We start from the raw sequence: 15516 nt of genomic DNA on the forward strand, positions 1-15516 counted from the left end.
GCCATTGCTGTGCTAGAGAGGTAGGGGGTGGGGTGAGGAGGGGGACTTTGTGATGCTGGCACAGCAATGGTGTCCCCAGAGGGATTTTAGGATTTTATTCTGGTCTGTAAATATTCTGACTGTAAAAAACAAGAAAACCTAAAACTGCAGATGTTGCTTTGAAATGTGAAAATCCTACATCAAGAGGTAGGTACATCCACCAGAGATGTTCTCAAACTGAATGGCAAACAAAAAAAACAACAACATTTTAAACATATATATATATATATTTTAGTGCTGCTGTATTTACTTCTACATCAGTATCAGTACATAGTGCTGTGTACCTACGCTATTCTTTTTTTGTTCGGTTCCATAAACTTCACAGTTAAATACCGGTATGCTCCAGTGTGTAATTGTATTCTTTTAAATACATTTTATTCAAGTTTATTCAATTCATTTTGCTTCTATTTGTAAAGTTGGGCCATACTGTGTTTTGTATGTGTTTCTTTATTAAGTGCTGCATTTATTTGAGCTGGGATAGGGATAAAAATGTTTCATTATTGAGAGCGGCGTCTATTCGAGGGCGGCGTCTATTACAAATCTGATATCTGAGTGCGGCGCTTATTCAAGGGCAGTGGTAATTCAAAGTAATACGGTATATGCACTTCTGCGTAAAAGAGCTTTTAATGAAATGTCATCTGGTATTTCTCATTAAAACTCCATAAACACCACTTTAGGTAGATGTGGCAAAATGTGAAAGATAGACTTTAAGAACTATTTGCAGTTACTTACAGTACAAGTCCTTAACAAATGTGTTGTCTTTTAGACCTGACTTGAGTAATCTTTCTGGCAGTACTGATGTATTCATTTTAAATATGTTGTTGCGATTCTACTTTTGATTTTAAAACCTTCTCATGAGCAATGAAAATTACATCCCCAGCTACCTTGTTCATGTTTCATTTTAAAAAAAAAAATTGACTGGGTTGTCAGAACGGATAAGTTCCTCATTTCTGCATCAATTTATTTATGTAACCTGGGACTCTACTGACTTGCACCCTGCTGGCAGCACCAGCTTATCAACACAGCCAGCTGAATATCTTAACTCATAACTGCATGCATAAAGCTTGCTGAAACATCTCATTGTTACAGTGTATTTTTCTTTTCTTTTTTTGCTTGTTTTAAATCATTGTCGATTTAAAAAATGGACATCAAAACATGAAACCATCTTTGTTTTTGGGGCATGCCTTTTGTCACTTACTTCTGTAATGCAACAAGATTTTAGTCTTTATTAATATTTTAGTCATTTCACCACTAGATTTTTTCTAATGAATGTTGCATGGAGACTTAAAATCTAATTCAGCAATATGTATGGCTGAAGTTACCTTCTCAAACTGCCAGAGGATTGTGGCTTATTGCCACCCACCTGCTTTTATTGTACATATTTATATTTTTCTCTGTGGAAGTTACTGGCGCTGTCAGTCAGCTTTTATTTATCCATCGCAAAATGGTTTTGAATATGTTGAAAGAAATGTGCTTTGAAGTACAACAGAATGTCAATTTTACCACTGTAAACAAGTCTTTGTTGTAGCTGTAAGAGGAAGTGGCCATTTTGAGCTGAAAGCATGCATGCATGCATATCTATACTGACACACACAACACTGTGAAGTTATAATAGTGATACATAATTTAAGGATCCAAACATATATGAACATATGATTCTGATGATTATTATTAATAAAAGTGTATTAATATGTTGAATGACACATTCAAGAAATTATCTTTTATAATGACTTAATTGCATTTTTGCTACTATTTAATCTTATAATATTAAAAAAAAACATTCTTCATAAACATGGGTGCATTATTCAATAAAATCATCTTATTGCTTCTATTGCTATATGGCTTTCTGTGTTTTCTTTTTCTTATGATTTTATGTAGCACTAGTTTTAGTTGCTAATGAATGCAAACATTTTCCTCAATATTCACTGCAGTTGGCTCAGAATTCCATATGTGGTCTGATAGCCTTGAGACTTCAATATACCACTTATCCCAATAATATTATCCTGTGATGAGAATTTACTTGACACACACAACATAATGATTCACAAATTTAAGTATCCCTCTCAGATATCATCAGATATCATCCAACTATGCCTTCTAGTAAAATAATGACTCACATCACAATGGGACACTCCTACTAATGTACCTGCTTCTTTTTTGTAAAACGTATATAGATTTCATAATTCCACCCGCCAATGGCAACAGAAAAATCTACTTTATAATGTGCAGTGTCCCAAACTGCTTAAAGTTTGTACATATTTAATTGGGTGTGTGACAGAGAGCGAATGAATCCTAGTCATAAATCTCTCTCCCGATCTGTGAGGGCATTGTATAACAGGAACAATGTTCCCCGGACTGGATAGGTTGGCAATTTATTCCTGGGAAAGTCGGAACTTGACCATCCAGAAAGGGGGCGGAGTCACAATACCAGAAGTCATAGCCTTAATGCGGTCGACGATGTGGCAATCGCGGATTGGAGGAAAAGCGATTGCTCTCGCTACCGAAGAGGGCGTGACTGAGGGTATATCAGGGGATGTGGTGAAGCAATCTGTACCTTTGTTATGGTTGTGAAAAGACCTGTAAAGGACACGTGAGTGAAACATAACTGTGAGTGCTTGGTGTAATCTCTGTCTGTCTATTAATTCATAGTCTGCTGGAAAGCAGAAAGTACAAGGCAGCAAATATATTGCTTCCCTTCAGCTGCAGTGCTCATTGGCTTGGTTCCATGGTTAGATTTGTTCTGAAAGTATTGAGCATACTGTAGATTAGTGCAGCAACACTGAGCAATTAATTCACTGCCCTTATAATTCTGAAGCTTCCAGGCATTTTTTGAAGAAAATAGTGTATGAATAAAAACACAGCATTGCTACTGGTACTACTTCTCAAACTCACAAGAAAAAAAAATCTAAAACCCTGCTACTTGCAATTAATATTTCACCCAGTTCATTACAGATTTATTTGTTCCCATTTAACAGTATCCAATTCATTACTTTTGTGTTGTTCAAATCAAATAATTGTACTTATGGAGAACATTTAATAATGGTAAAATGCCATTAAATTATTTTTTTATGCATTTTAGGTAGTAGCTTAATCTAAACCACACATAATAGACAATACAAGCTAGAAGTTGGGAATGGCTACACAGGAAATCATGTACCGCTCAGTTTGGCTGCAAAAAAATGCAAATTGGATGAAACAGTCATGATCCATAACACTAGTCTGACTGCACTCATCACATGTGTTCAGTGTTTAATTCATCGTTAATTTAATTTGAATTAAATATGAGGTAATGCATATAAAAAGAAATCACAGTAGTTCATATGCAATTACTGTCCATTTGAAGTCAATTTAAATATCATGCCTCCTTGTTTAGAACACACTCACACAGAATGTGAAAAAGAGGTGTGTGAAAATCCTGACACAGTAGCACATACTAAAACCTGACACAGAAAGCAGGTATTAGTAGGTCCCTACACTACTCCCCCATATTCGATGGCAGATGGTACCATCAAATAGGGTGTAGAGGAGTGATTGAGAAACCTAAAATGTGAGTTTTTGGTCCCTTTCCACAAGCTTTAGAAATATTATTTTTGGACCAATATTTGTATCATTTTGTTCTGAAGTGCTTGTCTACACTTTGAAAAGCAACCAGTGTCTCGTAAAGAAACAAATCTATCAGCTCAAGATGCTCTGAAGCGCTGCATGAGACACCTACCTTCAGCGAGCGGGTCTAAAGTGTGAATCATCAGCTGGAAAATGCTGTTCCTCATCAGGCTGTTGTGCAGCGATGCAGAACTTCCACCTCTCTGGAGACGTGGTTTGAGCTGTGTGCAAAAAAACTAGATCAATGTGGATGTCCACCACATGCTCCTTTGAAAAACATTGCTACATACTGTTCCATTGCGGATAATTCGGTTGGATATTCAGTGTGATATTTTCTTCTCCACTTCAACACCCAACGGCTACATACTGTAAATATAAAGGACGCAGCAGTCATTACCTGCTGGATAGTTAACTGCAGGTGTCCTAAGCCAAAGACATTTAAAGAAAGGTCTTTTCTAAAGATAATGGCTACTACAAAATATATGATTGCAATCATAAACTGAACATATGTATTTTTTTGTATGATGACATTTAAAAAATATTTTCAAGATTATATTTTGGACTGGATTGCTAAACTACTTGAAATGAATGTCACCGTTTAATGAAAAATCCTGTTAGCCTTTAGAGGGCATCGAACTGTAAGATAATGGCCGTTCATTTCAGAACCTGATTGGCTGAGATGATCCGTAAGGTTAATAATAAGCAACAAATAAATACAAATGTGTAAATGTTTTGATAGTTCAGCTGTGTGAAACAGGTAGATGAAAGTAAGGATTACACAAGTTCCCAGCATCCCTTTGGATATATATGAATGCACTTCATGTGTTGTAGCTAGAGGTTTTAGGGAAGGATAAACCCCAGTAGCAACAGTGTAGAGGGAAGTAGAAATGTTAAATTAAAATCAAATTGAGAGAGAAAAGAAAAAGTCATGCAGAAAAAGCTGAAAATGTGCCTGGATTTAAACACTATATATATATATATATATATATATATATATATATATATATATATATATATATATTTAGCTCAAAGAGCCAAAATCCAGGCACATCTCATACAATACTTACAAAACATTTTATAAACTAAAATGTCTTGTAAGTATTGTATGAGATGTACCAATACTGGTAAAGGTTGCCTTCTTCTGTTGGAATATGTTCAGAATTAGCCACCTTTAAACCTTGCAGGAAAAAGGAAAATGCAGCTAAATACAAACAACAGCTGTTAGCAACATAACTGCCAAGAGTCTCCAGAAGCTGGAGTATCTGTCTGTGCAACCTGGTGGTGTCAACAGCTGATGATATGGATGATAAAGAGCTGTGAGTTTTGATTTGAATGATCTGTAGCGATTTTGTAGAATGTTAGCTTTCTATTGAATTAATTAATTGAATCATAATATCCATTACGGTACAATATGATTCGCTAGTAAAATTTTCTTCAAAAAAGGAAAATATGTTTTGTGACTAATGAAACTCCCATTTGTTTAAGCGCTCCTAAATGTAATGGGTTTAGGGTTGAATCTAGAACAGTACAGGAAGACAAACAAAAAAATGCTTTAGGCAGAATCAGCATGGAGGTGACTATGAAAACACATACAGTACAGACTACACAAGTTAAGTGAATTGCAGCTGGCCCCTACCGTCAGTTTATTCTCATCTTCAACTGGATCAGCCTTTGCAGAGCAGAGAGAGGGAAAAAAAGACAATGATGTAAAGCATGCAAGAGTTAAAAAAACAAACAAAGAAAACAAACAGAGCCAGCTGACAAGTAACATCAAAAAAGAGAACAAGACAGTACAGTAGAAGACAGGATATGTTAACATGAAACAAACATTAAATGTTAGTTCCCTGAAAGACAGATAACACCTAATCCTTTAAAAGACCAACGGACGGTTGACGGTTAACATCGTAATTATTGTATGCATTCGGAAGTGGCATACAACAATATAGAGGTTGATCCCAGCCATTGGTTCCCACAATGCTCACTGGCTTGAGGAAGGGTAAGGAAGGGAAGGCTGGGGCAGGCAAGATCTACTTCCAAGATGGTGGGATAAAACCCAATAATAAAATAAATTACTGAACATTCCACTTTTCACAGCACCCCTATTCTTGTGTTGCAAAGTAAAGGAAACAAGTAAAAACTGTCCATTTCAAAGTACATCTCTATTCGCTGCTGTATACACTGCAATGCACTGGGGGACAGACAGGCAATCAATGTATTCAATTATATATCCACAATTTATTAAAAATTATTTATGTGTTATGATTAACCTTGAAATCTCTGAATGCAACACTCACAGAATCCTTAGCTGTTATCTGTATATCCTTTTGTCTTGTAAAAAAAAGAAGAAAAAAAACTAAGCAAACTAATCTAACTAACTAAACTAAAATGTCTAAGACATACAAATAGCAAAATCATAGACAAAGAGAAAAACATAGCAAATATATTAAATGATTACTTTTCACAAGTTTTTACAATGGAGGATATGGACAACATGCTTCACATGTCATATTGCTCCAATCCAGTTTTAAATAACTTTAGCATAACACAGGCAGACGTGTTAAAGGGACTAGGAGCTCTTTAAAATAAGCAAATCCCCTGGGCTGGATGAGATCGGGTTGTACCGACAGACTGGAGAATTGCAAACGTAATATCGATCCACAAAAAAGGGAGACAAAACCGAACCAGGTAACTACAAACCGATAAGCCTGACTTCTATTATATGTAAACTTATGGAAACTATAATAAGATCCAAAATGGAAAATTACCAATATGGTAACAGTATCATGGGAGACAGTCAGCGTGGTTTTAGGAAAGGGAGATCGTGTCTAACTAACCAGCTTGATATTTTCAAGGATGCAACATCGACAGTGGATAATTGCAAAGCATACAACATGGTTTATTTAGATTTCCAGAAAGCTTTTGACAAAGTCCTGTATAAAAGATTAATTCTCAAACTGAACACAGTAGGGATTCAAGTAAATGAATGCACATGGATTAGGGAGTAGTTAACACGTAAAAAACAGAAAATACTGATTAGCGGAGAAACCTCAAAATGGAGCCAGTGGAGTACCACAGGGATCAGTAATAGGTCCTCTGCTCTTCCTAATCTACATTGATGACTTATTCTGGTATAGTAAGCAAACGTGTTAAATTTGCAGACAACACAAAAATAGGAGGCATGGTAAACACTGATGCAGCAGTAAAGGTCATTCAAAATGATCTAGACAGCATTCAGAACTGGGCAGACACATGGCAAATTACATTTAATAGAGAAAAGTGTAAGGTACTGCACACAGGCAATAAAAATGTGCATTATAAATACCATATGGGAGATACTGAAATTGAAGAAGGAATCTATGAAAAAGACATAGAAGTTTATGTTGACTCAGAAATGTCTTCATCTAGACAATGTGGGGAAGCTATAAAAAAGGCCCTCAAGATGCTCGGATATATAGTGAAAAGTGTTGAATTTAAATCAAGGGAAGTAATGTTAAAACTTTACAATGCATTAGTAAGAATATTGTATCTCATCTAGAATATTGTGTTTAGTTCTGGTCACCTCTCTACAAAAAGGATATTGCTGCTCTAGAAAGAGTGCAAAGAAGAGCGACCAGAATTATTCCGGGTTAAAAGGCATGTCATATGCAGACAGGCTAAAATAATTGAATCTATTCAGTCTTGAACAAAGAAGACTACGAGGTGATCTGATTGAAGCATTCAAAATTCTAAAAGGTATTGACAATGTCGACCTAAGGGACTTTTTTGACCTGAAAAAAGAAACAAGGACCAGTGGTCACAAGTGGAGATTAGATAAAGGGGCATTCAGAACAGAACATAGGAGGCACTTTTTTACACAATCGTGGGAGTCTGCAACCAACTCCTCTGTAATGTTGTTGAAGCTGACACCCTGTGATCCTTCAAGCTGCTTGATGAGATTCTGGGATCAATAAGCGACTAACAACCAAACGAGCAAGATGGGCCGAATGGCCTCCTTTCATTTGTAAACTTTCTTATGTTCTTATGTTCTAATCAAAAGAGCACTCAGCAGGGGGTTCATAAATTCAGAAGATTGCTGTAAGCCTTGATCTCTGATTTTCTTGCTCTTTCAAACCTTATGTAATTTTTCCAGCATAAGAGGGTGTAATCTGCAGAACGTTGCTCTGTGCTACAGCTCCCTTCACTAAATGCCAGAGGATGCAACCCGTGCCAGCAAGGACTTAGCGGCACCCCAGGATGGGGCACATAGCTGTTTGGGTTTGCTGTGCACTGACACACATGACTAGGCACATGGGATGGGTAATTGAGCCTTATTAGAGCTATATCTGTTAACGATTACAAGAGAGCAAGTTTTGGGATCTTTCAGGTTCACCTTTACCATTGTGCAGCTATAGCAAATGACATCTCCCAAGCTACTCTCAGGGGACTTTGTCCAGCATTATTAGCTCAGACTTTGACACACAGATTAAGTACTGTTTTGTGTTTAAGTTTCTTAATTGATTGGTGCCTTGTTATTTAACTGCTCTGGTTAATAGGTATGATACCAACTATAATCTCCGTTCCTGTGATTCTGCCAGCCTGGTCGTTCCAAGGGTTGTCACGTTTGGGTAAAATGTCCTTTGCCTATCGGCTTCCAAAAACTTTAAAATCTTTTAACCATGATATAAGGAGTAAATTTGACAGTCTCTCTTTTAAATGTTTTTAAAATGATCTCTATACATGTTTTGATCCTGATTAAGGAACCGCACATGTTTGGGTGAATGTCCTTTGCTTATGATTCCTAAAATGATTAAGACAGTGCCACACATGATATTGTGTTGTTTTATTGCATATGTTTGTTGACAGACCCCTTGTAAATGAGATCTAGGTCTCAATGGGTTAAATTCCTGTATAAATAAATAAATAAATAAATAAATAAATAAAAATAAAAAAAGAGAATCAGAGCACGCCTTTATGCTTACTGATCTTATTGCTGAAGGTTAAATGAAAGACAGCTGTATCACTGGAGAGGCAGCACAGAAACATTACATGATCCATCTCCCTTTTCCTCGACTGATCTGAAAATTAAATATGTGTTGGGGTTGCTGAGGGAATGTATACATTTTACATGCAACAGCTCGTTTTTTTTTTTTTTGTTCAGACAATTAGAAAATAGATTCACACAGTCAGTAGAGAACTTGAAATAGAAATGTAACCATTAATGAATGTGTATTTACCTCCTAAAAACCTGAATCCTGAAAATTGTATAACAAAGCTGCTCTTTATGTCTGTGATGCAGTCATGGCCCCACCCCTGAGGGCACAAAAGGACTGTGCTCACAGATCTCAGCATCATTTTTCCTTCCAGTCTGCTGCAATCATGAATGCAGCGACCTTGAAGGTTACATTATTATTTCATTTCGTCCTTTCAAGTACGAAATGTAACCATTACCGAATGGGTGAGCATACCAAAGCCGACGCAAGGGCAAGATTGCGGAACGACCGGTCTGCTACAAGGCTAAGCCAAAAGCTGTCTTGTGCGTTACCATTCGGAACCCCACAAACAAGTAGCTAGGGTGAGAAAATTGAGGGAGTTTCACTTCTATTCCTGTGTTGTAAAGGTCGACTGGGAAGCCACCCTTAATACACCAGTTCCAAAATCAGGGTTTTGAGGACCACGACATTTAGCCTGTAGAACCTAGTGAAGGTATGGGGAGTAGCCCACACTGCCACATTGCATATGTCCTCAACAGATTCACCCTGGAATAAAGCTTACAAAGTTGCAAGGCCCTTGCTTGAATGGGTTGTGAGCTTTTCTGGAGGAAGCAAGTTGGCCAGCTCATAGGAAGTCTTGACCGTGTCTGCTATCCACTTGGACAGCCACTGTGTAGACAGGCCTTGACCACGGGACGCTGTCCCATAGCAGACAAAACTGTTCAGACTGCCTCCAACTTTTTTGTCCTGTCAACATAATATGCCATGGCCCGAACTGGCATAACTGAGCGTATGGAGCTGTCGCTCCCTGTCAGACTGGAAAGGAGACGGATGGAAACCTCCAATTCCAGACTGGTTAACTTTGGAAAGCCAGGTTAATGTTCGGCAATAAGGCAGGATTGGTTCGGAGGGTGACCTTGGTCCTGGCCTCTGTAGAAAATAAGTAGGCTTTCGCAATAGAGAATGCCTGCATCTCTCTCACCTGCTTTGCAATAAGAACATAAGAACATAAGAACATAAGAAAGTTTACAAACGAGAGGAGGACATTCAGCCCATCTTGCTCGTTTGGTTGTTAGTAACTTATTGATCCCAGAATCTCATCAAGCAGCTTCTTGAAGGATCCCAGGGTGTCAGCTTCAAAAACATTACAGGGGAGTTAGTTCCAGACCCTCACAATTCTCTGTGTAAAAAAGTGCCTTCTATTTTCTGTTCTGAATGGTCCTTTATCTAATCTCCATTTGTGACCCCTGGTCCTTGTTTCTTTTTTCAGGTCGAAAAAGTCCCTTGGGTCAACATTGTCAATACCTTTTAGAATTTTGAATGCTTGAATCAGATCACCGCGTAGTCTTCTTTGTTAAAGACTGAATAGATTCAATTCTTTAAGCCTGTCTGCATATGACATGCCTTTTAAAGCTGGGATAATTCTGGTCACTCTTCTTTGCAGTCTTTCTAGAGCAGCAATATCCTTTTTGTAACAAGGTGACCAGAACTCAACACAATATTCTAGATGAGGTCTTACTAATGCATTGTAAAGTTTTAACATTACTTCCCTTGATTTAAATTCAACACTTCTCACAATATATCTGAGCAGCTTGTTGGCCTTTTTTTATAGCTTCCCCACATTGTCTAGATGAAGACATTTGAGTCAACATAAACTCCTAGGTCTTTTTCATAGATTCCTTCTTCAATTTCAGTATCTCCCATATGATATTTATAATGCACATTTTTATTGCCTATGTGCAGTACCTTTTTCTCTGTTAAATGTCATTTGCCATGTGTCTGCCCAGTTCTGAATGATGTCTAGATCATTTTGAATGACCTTTGCTGCTGCAACAGTGTTTGCCACTCCACCTATTTTTGTGTCGTCTGCAAATTTAACAAGTTTGCTTACTATACCAGAATTTAAGTCATTAATGTAGATTAGGAATAGCAGAGGAACACTGGTTACCTCGCTCCATTTTGAGGTTTCTCCTCTAATCAATACTTTCTGTTTTCTACATGGTAACCACTCCCTAATCCATTAATGGTGATAACTAGCAAGAAGCTGCTTTAAAAGATAGCAATTTCAGCTCAGGGGTTCAAATGGAGGCTTCATGAGTGCATTAAACACTACGCTTAGCCTCCAGCGAGGAACAATGTCCTTCATAGGAGGACAAAGCCGCCGAGCCACTTTGCGGTCCTGCAAAATTGCAGTATAACTGCCATGGGACAAGTTGTGAGATTGAACCAACGAGACAGACGCCCTACCTGTACTGGGAACGCGTGGACGCTGCCCTGGCATTGTGTAGGGTGTTAAAAACACTGTTGGAAAGTCTCAGATGGCTTGAATGCAGCTGTTCAGGTGCCAGACCCAGAGCTGCAGGCTCGATGGGTCAGGCTGCCATAAGGTCCCTTGTGCCTGGCTAAACAGGTTGCGGCACGTCAGCAGTCTCTACGGCTGGCTGCTCAGGAATTGCAACAGGGTTGAAACACAGATTTTCCTGGGCTAGTATGGGGCTACTAAGAGCACCTTGGCCCAGTCCTGCCTGAAATCCCTCAGACACAGCATGAGCAACGCAAGTGGTGGAAAGGCATATAACAGATGCCGCGGCAACTGATGTGTCAAGGCATCTATTCCCAGCGGTTCCCCGCCACCTATTATGGTGAACCGGAGGGGACAGTGGGTTGGTTAAGTGCCGGTTCAGTTACTTTAGCACCTGGTCGTTACAGGTACGGTACAGGGTTGGAACCGGGTTGGTACCAGGATGGCACTAGGTTGGTTCGGTACCGGCTCAGTGACTTTTGCCCAGAACGGCAACTCTTGTTCCTCTTCCGTGGGTGAGGGTAAGGAGAGGCAGAGCTCGAGGAGGATGGGGAAGACAGTGAAGACAGTTTCCTGCTTGGGCTACATTCCTGAGTGCTTCATCCGCTCTCCCTTGGTGCAGAGCCATGGGGTGAGGATGCACCCCCCTCTCAAAGAGAGGGTGATGTGGAAGAGCACTGAGCAGGATCAAGGGACGCAGAACACACCTTAGAGCTGCAGGATAACCTCTTCTCAAGTGTGCGCTTGGAGAAAGGGGCACGTAATTCGCAGAAGCTGCGATTAACCATTGTCACCTTGGCATGCTCTGGCCTCCATAGGCAGAGTAGCCTTGCATGTCTCAGAGGGATAAAACCCGGGCATGATGCTAGGAGCAAGCAATGCAATGTACAGTATAGGGTTGTACAGCTGTTGCCTCAATCTGCTTATATATCTATCGACCGTGCGGGTCAAGACCCGAGCAGGACCGGTTCGATTTAACATCGGGTTGGTACTGGTTCAGAACCGGCTGAGTACTGATTTGGAACCTGGTCGGCACCAGGCCGGTTTGGTGGCTTTGGTACCGTTCAGAACCAGGTCGGTACTGGTTCAGTGACTTTAGCACTGGGTTGGTACTGTGACTGTACTGGGTCGATTCAGTACTGGTTTGTAACTTTAGCACCGGGTCAGTACAGGGACCGCACCGGGACAGCGGTGGGTTGGTTCAATACCGGTTTGGTGACTTTAGTTTAGCTCAGTTTGGGATTCTTGCATATTGAATTAAGATTTGGTGCACTTTGAAACGATTCGTGTCAGATTGATTTTGAATAAAAGTTCAGCTTCAATTCGAGATTATTGCTTTTTGTACTGCGTTTTAATTCTTTAACGAATAGGATAAAGCAAAGTCAGAATACTGAACAGGTACATGTAATTCTACTTTTATTCACAATCTCATCTCATTAACTTACTCCAACAGTTTATCGTTCATGTTGATTGTACTATCGCTATAACGAACCCCCAGACATAACGAACAAAAGGCTTGGACCCCAACGGGTTTGTTATAGTGAGGGTGTACTGTATAAGCAACAATTGTACTTATCTGAACAAGGCTCTCCATCAGGTCAGTCTTGAAAGGAAAAATGGCTCTGAAATCTGTGAGCGCATTTCTTTTGTGCCCTCGAGGGCAGGGCCACGACTGCGTCACAGGCTCAAAGAGATCCTTTGGTATTGGTCTTTAGGAGGTGAATACCCATTTGTTAATGGTTACATTTTGTACTTGAAAGGGAACTGATTAGGCTTGCTATTTTGCGGGCTTAGGTATCACTATTGCAAACAGCCCTATTTACTATTGAAAAAGCACAGAAAGCAGTTCAAAACTCTAAACTGCACTTTCAAATTATTAGCTAGGTTTTCCAGGAATTTGGCCTCTAATCCCCAAGTAGGGTTCTGATGAGATTTTTTTATTAGCTTATCAGATTACTATGATATATATCAACTAACCATTTGGTATATATCAACAATTTAAATATCATCCAAGTAAAAAGGAGACCTACAGTGCTGTGAAAAAGTATTTGCCCCCTGTCTGATTTTCTGCATTTTTGTGGGTTGTAGTAGTATATAGAGGGAGTCTGAGAGAAAAAAATGACACCAAAGTTTGGTGCTTCTTCATTTGTTTGGTGTGCAAGGTAATCAAACATGCAATCTTCAGGTGTGAAAAAGCTATTGCCCCCCCCCCCCAGTTAACTTAACCCAATTAAAGGGATAATTAGGGTCAGCTGTTTGAGTACTTTGGTTAACAACCAGGCCTGATTTGGGCCAGCCCTGCCCAATATAAATCTTACTAACTTTGACCCTTACCATCAGAGTGAAGTTGTCAGCACACAGGTTCTAGAGGCACATCATGCCACGAACAAAAGAAATTCCTGAAGACCTCCGGAAAAAAGTTGTTGATGCCTATCAGTCTGGAATGGGTTACAAAGCCATTTCTAAGGCTCTGGGGTTCCACCGAACCACGGTCAGAGCCATATTGTCCAAATGGAGAAAGTTTGGAACAGTAGTGAATCTTCCTAGGAGTGGCCGTCCTGCCAAAATCTCTCCAAGAGCAAGGCGTAAAATTGTCCAGGAAGTCACAAAGAACCCTAGAACAACATCCAGGGATCTGCAGGCCTCTCTTGCCTCAGCTAAGGTCAGTGTTCATGACTCCACCATCAGAAAGACACTGAGCAAAAATTGGATTCATGGCAGAGTAGCAAGGCGGAAAACATTGCTCACTAAGAAGAACATGAATGCTCGTCTCGTTTGCCAAAAAGCACCTGGATGATCCTCAAGAGTTCTGGAACAATGTTCTATGGACAGATGAGTCAAAAGTGGAACTTTTGGCCGACATGGGCCCCGTTATGTCTGGCGAAAACCAAACACTGCATTCCACAGTAAGAACCTCATACCAATGGTCAAGCATGGTGGTGGTAGTGTCATGGTGTGGGGATGCTTTGCTGCATCAGGACCTGGACTTCTTGCCATCATTGAAGTAACCATGAATTCTGCTCTGTATCAGAGAATTCTACAGGAGAATGTCAGGCCATCCGTCCGTGAGCTGAAGCTGAAGTGCAGCTGGGTCATGCAGCAAGACAATGATCCGAAACACACAAGCAAGTCTACATCAGAGTGGTTGAAGAACAAGAAATTTAAAGTTTTGGAATGGCCTAGTCAAAGTCCAGACCTAAACCCCATTGAGATGTTGTGGCAGGACCTGAAACGAGCAGTTCATGCTCGAAAACCCACGAATGTCACTGAGCGGCGTGTAACACTTCTGTTTATAATCCAGCAGGTTTGACCCGTAACCCAAAGTCCAGTTCTTTCACCCACACAAAACACATATACACAGACAGTGCGTGATTTCGTTAGTGGTGCAAAGACGGTTCCTGTAGTGGAAAAGGTGAGCAGTGATGTCCGGTTTTTATGCTGGCCTGCGGCTGCAGCTCCGGATCGTGTGGGTTAGTATTCTTTGAATACAACAAACACAAGACAAACAGTGTTAACACACAGACTCACAAATAACACTCACAGTATTCAATATACAGGCTCCTTTTCTAGGTTGTTCCTAACCATATGCAAAAAGGAACCGATCACGTACGCTACCCCCCTATTTATATCCTCGCTCATGACCCCTAAGTTAACGAGCGCATCCGCTCCTCCAATCCTCGGATGCCACACCGTTTACCGTCGGGGTCATTGAGTTTGGATACCGTAGCTCCGTTCCTCTCCTAAATGACCGACTTCCTGCTTGACGAGATTGTGGGATCAATAAGCTACTAACAACCAAACGAGCAAGATGTGCCGAATGGCCTCCTCTCGTTTGTAAACTTTCTTATATTCTTATGTTCTTACGTATTCCCACGTGACTTTTATAGTGGCTTTAGGTAAGGCACTTGAATGAGCTAATTAACATTTTCATGAGAAACTCGTGTTTCCATGTGTAAGTGGGTGTTGATTTCACGAGAATGTCCTTGATTCTCATGGGAAAATGAGACTTCCCCATTAAAATACTGGGTCAGTTTTTTGGGGCACTGTAACAGGGCAAGGTGCCCTGTACATTGATTGATTTATTTTATTTTAGAACGAGGTCCCCCTCCGCCCCTGTGTTATTTTGTAATTTGTGTTTTTATGATTTATTATTGTATTTATATTTGTCGGCGAAGCGCTGTATGTTTTGTTATTGTTTATCTGTATTATGATTTAGTTATTGTATTTAAATGACGGCAAAAGCTGTGTGTGTTTGGTGTATGATTTATTTGCATTTATTATTATCATTGTGTAAATATGACAGCAAGAGCCATGCGCCGTGTTTGTTATTGTTTTTGTTTTTATTTTAAAACGTGTTCTGGCAGAGGCGAGATTGATGCTTGT

At 39.7% G+C, this 15516-nt stretch overlaps 1 protein-coding gene across 4 annotated transcripts in view; it reads right to left on the reverse strand.

Annotated features, from left to right (window-relative positions):
• LOC117409641 (sodium/potassium/calcium exchanger 2-like) overlaps nucleotides 1–15516 on the reverse strand; it is a 104549-nt gene that overhangs the window by 54036 nt on the left and 34997 nt on the right. For 3 of the 4 annotated variants that reach the window (XM_034015946.3, XM_034015949.3, XM_034015948.3), the window contains exons 3-4: nucleotides 5279–5311; nucleotides 3755–3863 (exon numbers count right to left, since the gene is read on the reverse strand). In XM_034015946.3, coding sequence (XP_033871837.3) covers nucleotides 3755–3863; nucleotides 5279–5311 — 142 coding nt within the window. The remainder of the gene's footprint in view (nucleotides 1–3754; nucleotides 3864–5278; nucleotides 5312–15516) is intronic. The other variant, XM_034015947.3, reaches the window with a different exon arrangement.

The sequence above is a fragment of the Acipenser ruthenus genome, chromosome 2, assembly GCF_902713425.1.
Source record: "Acipenser ruthenus chromosome 2, fAciRut3.2 maternal haplotype, whole genome shotgun sequence".
NCBI lineage: Eukaryota > Metazoa > Chordata > Actinopteri > Acipenseriformes > Acipenseridae > Acipenser > Acipenser ruthenus.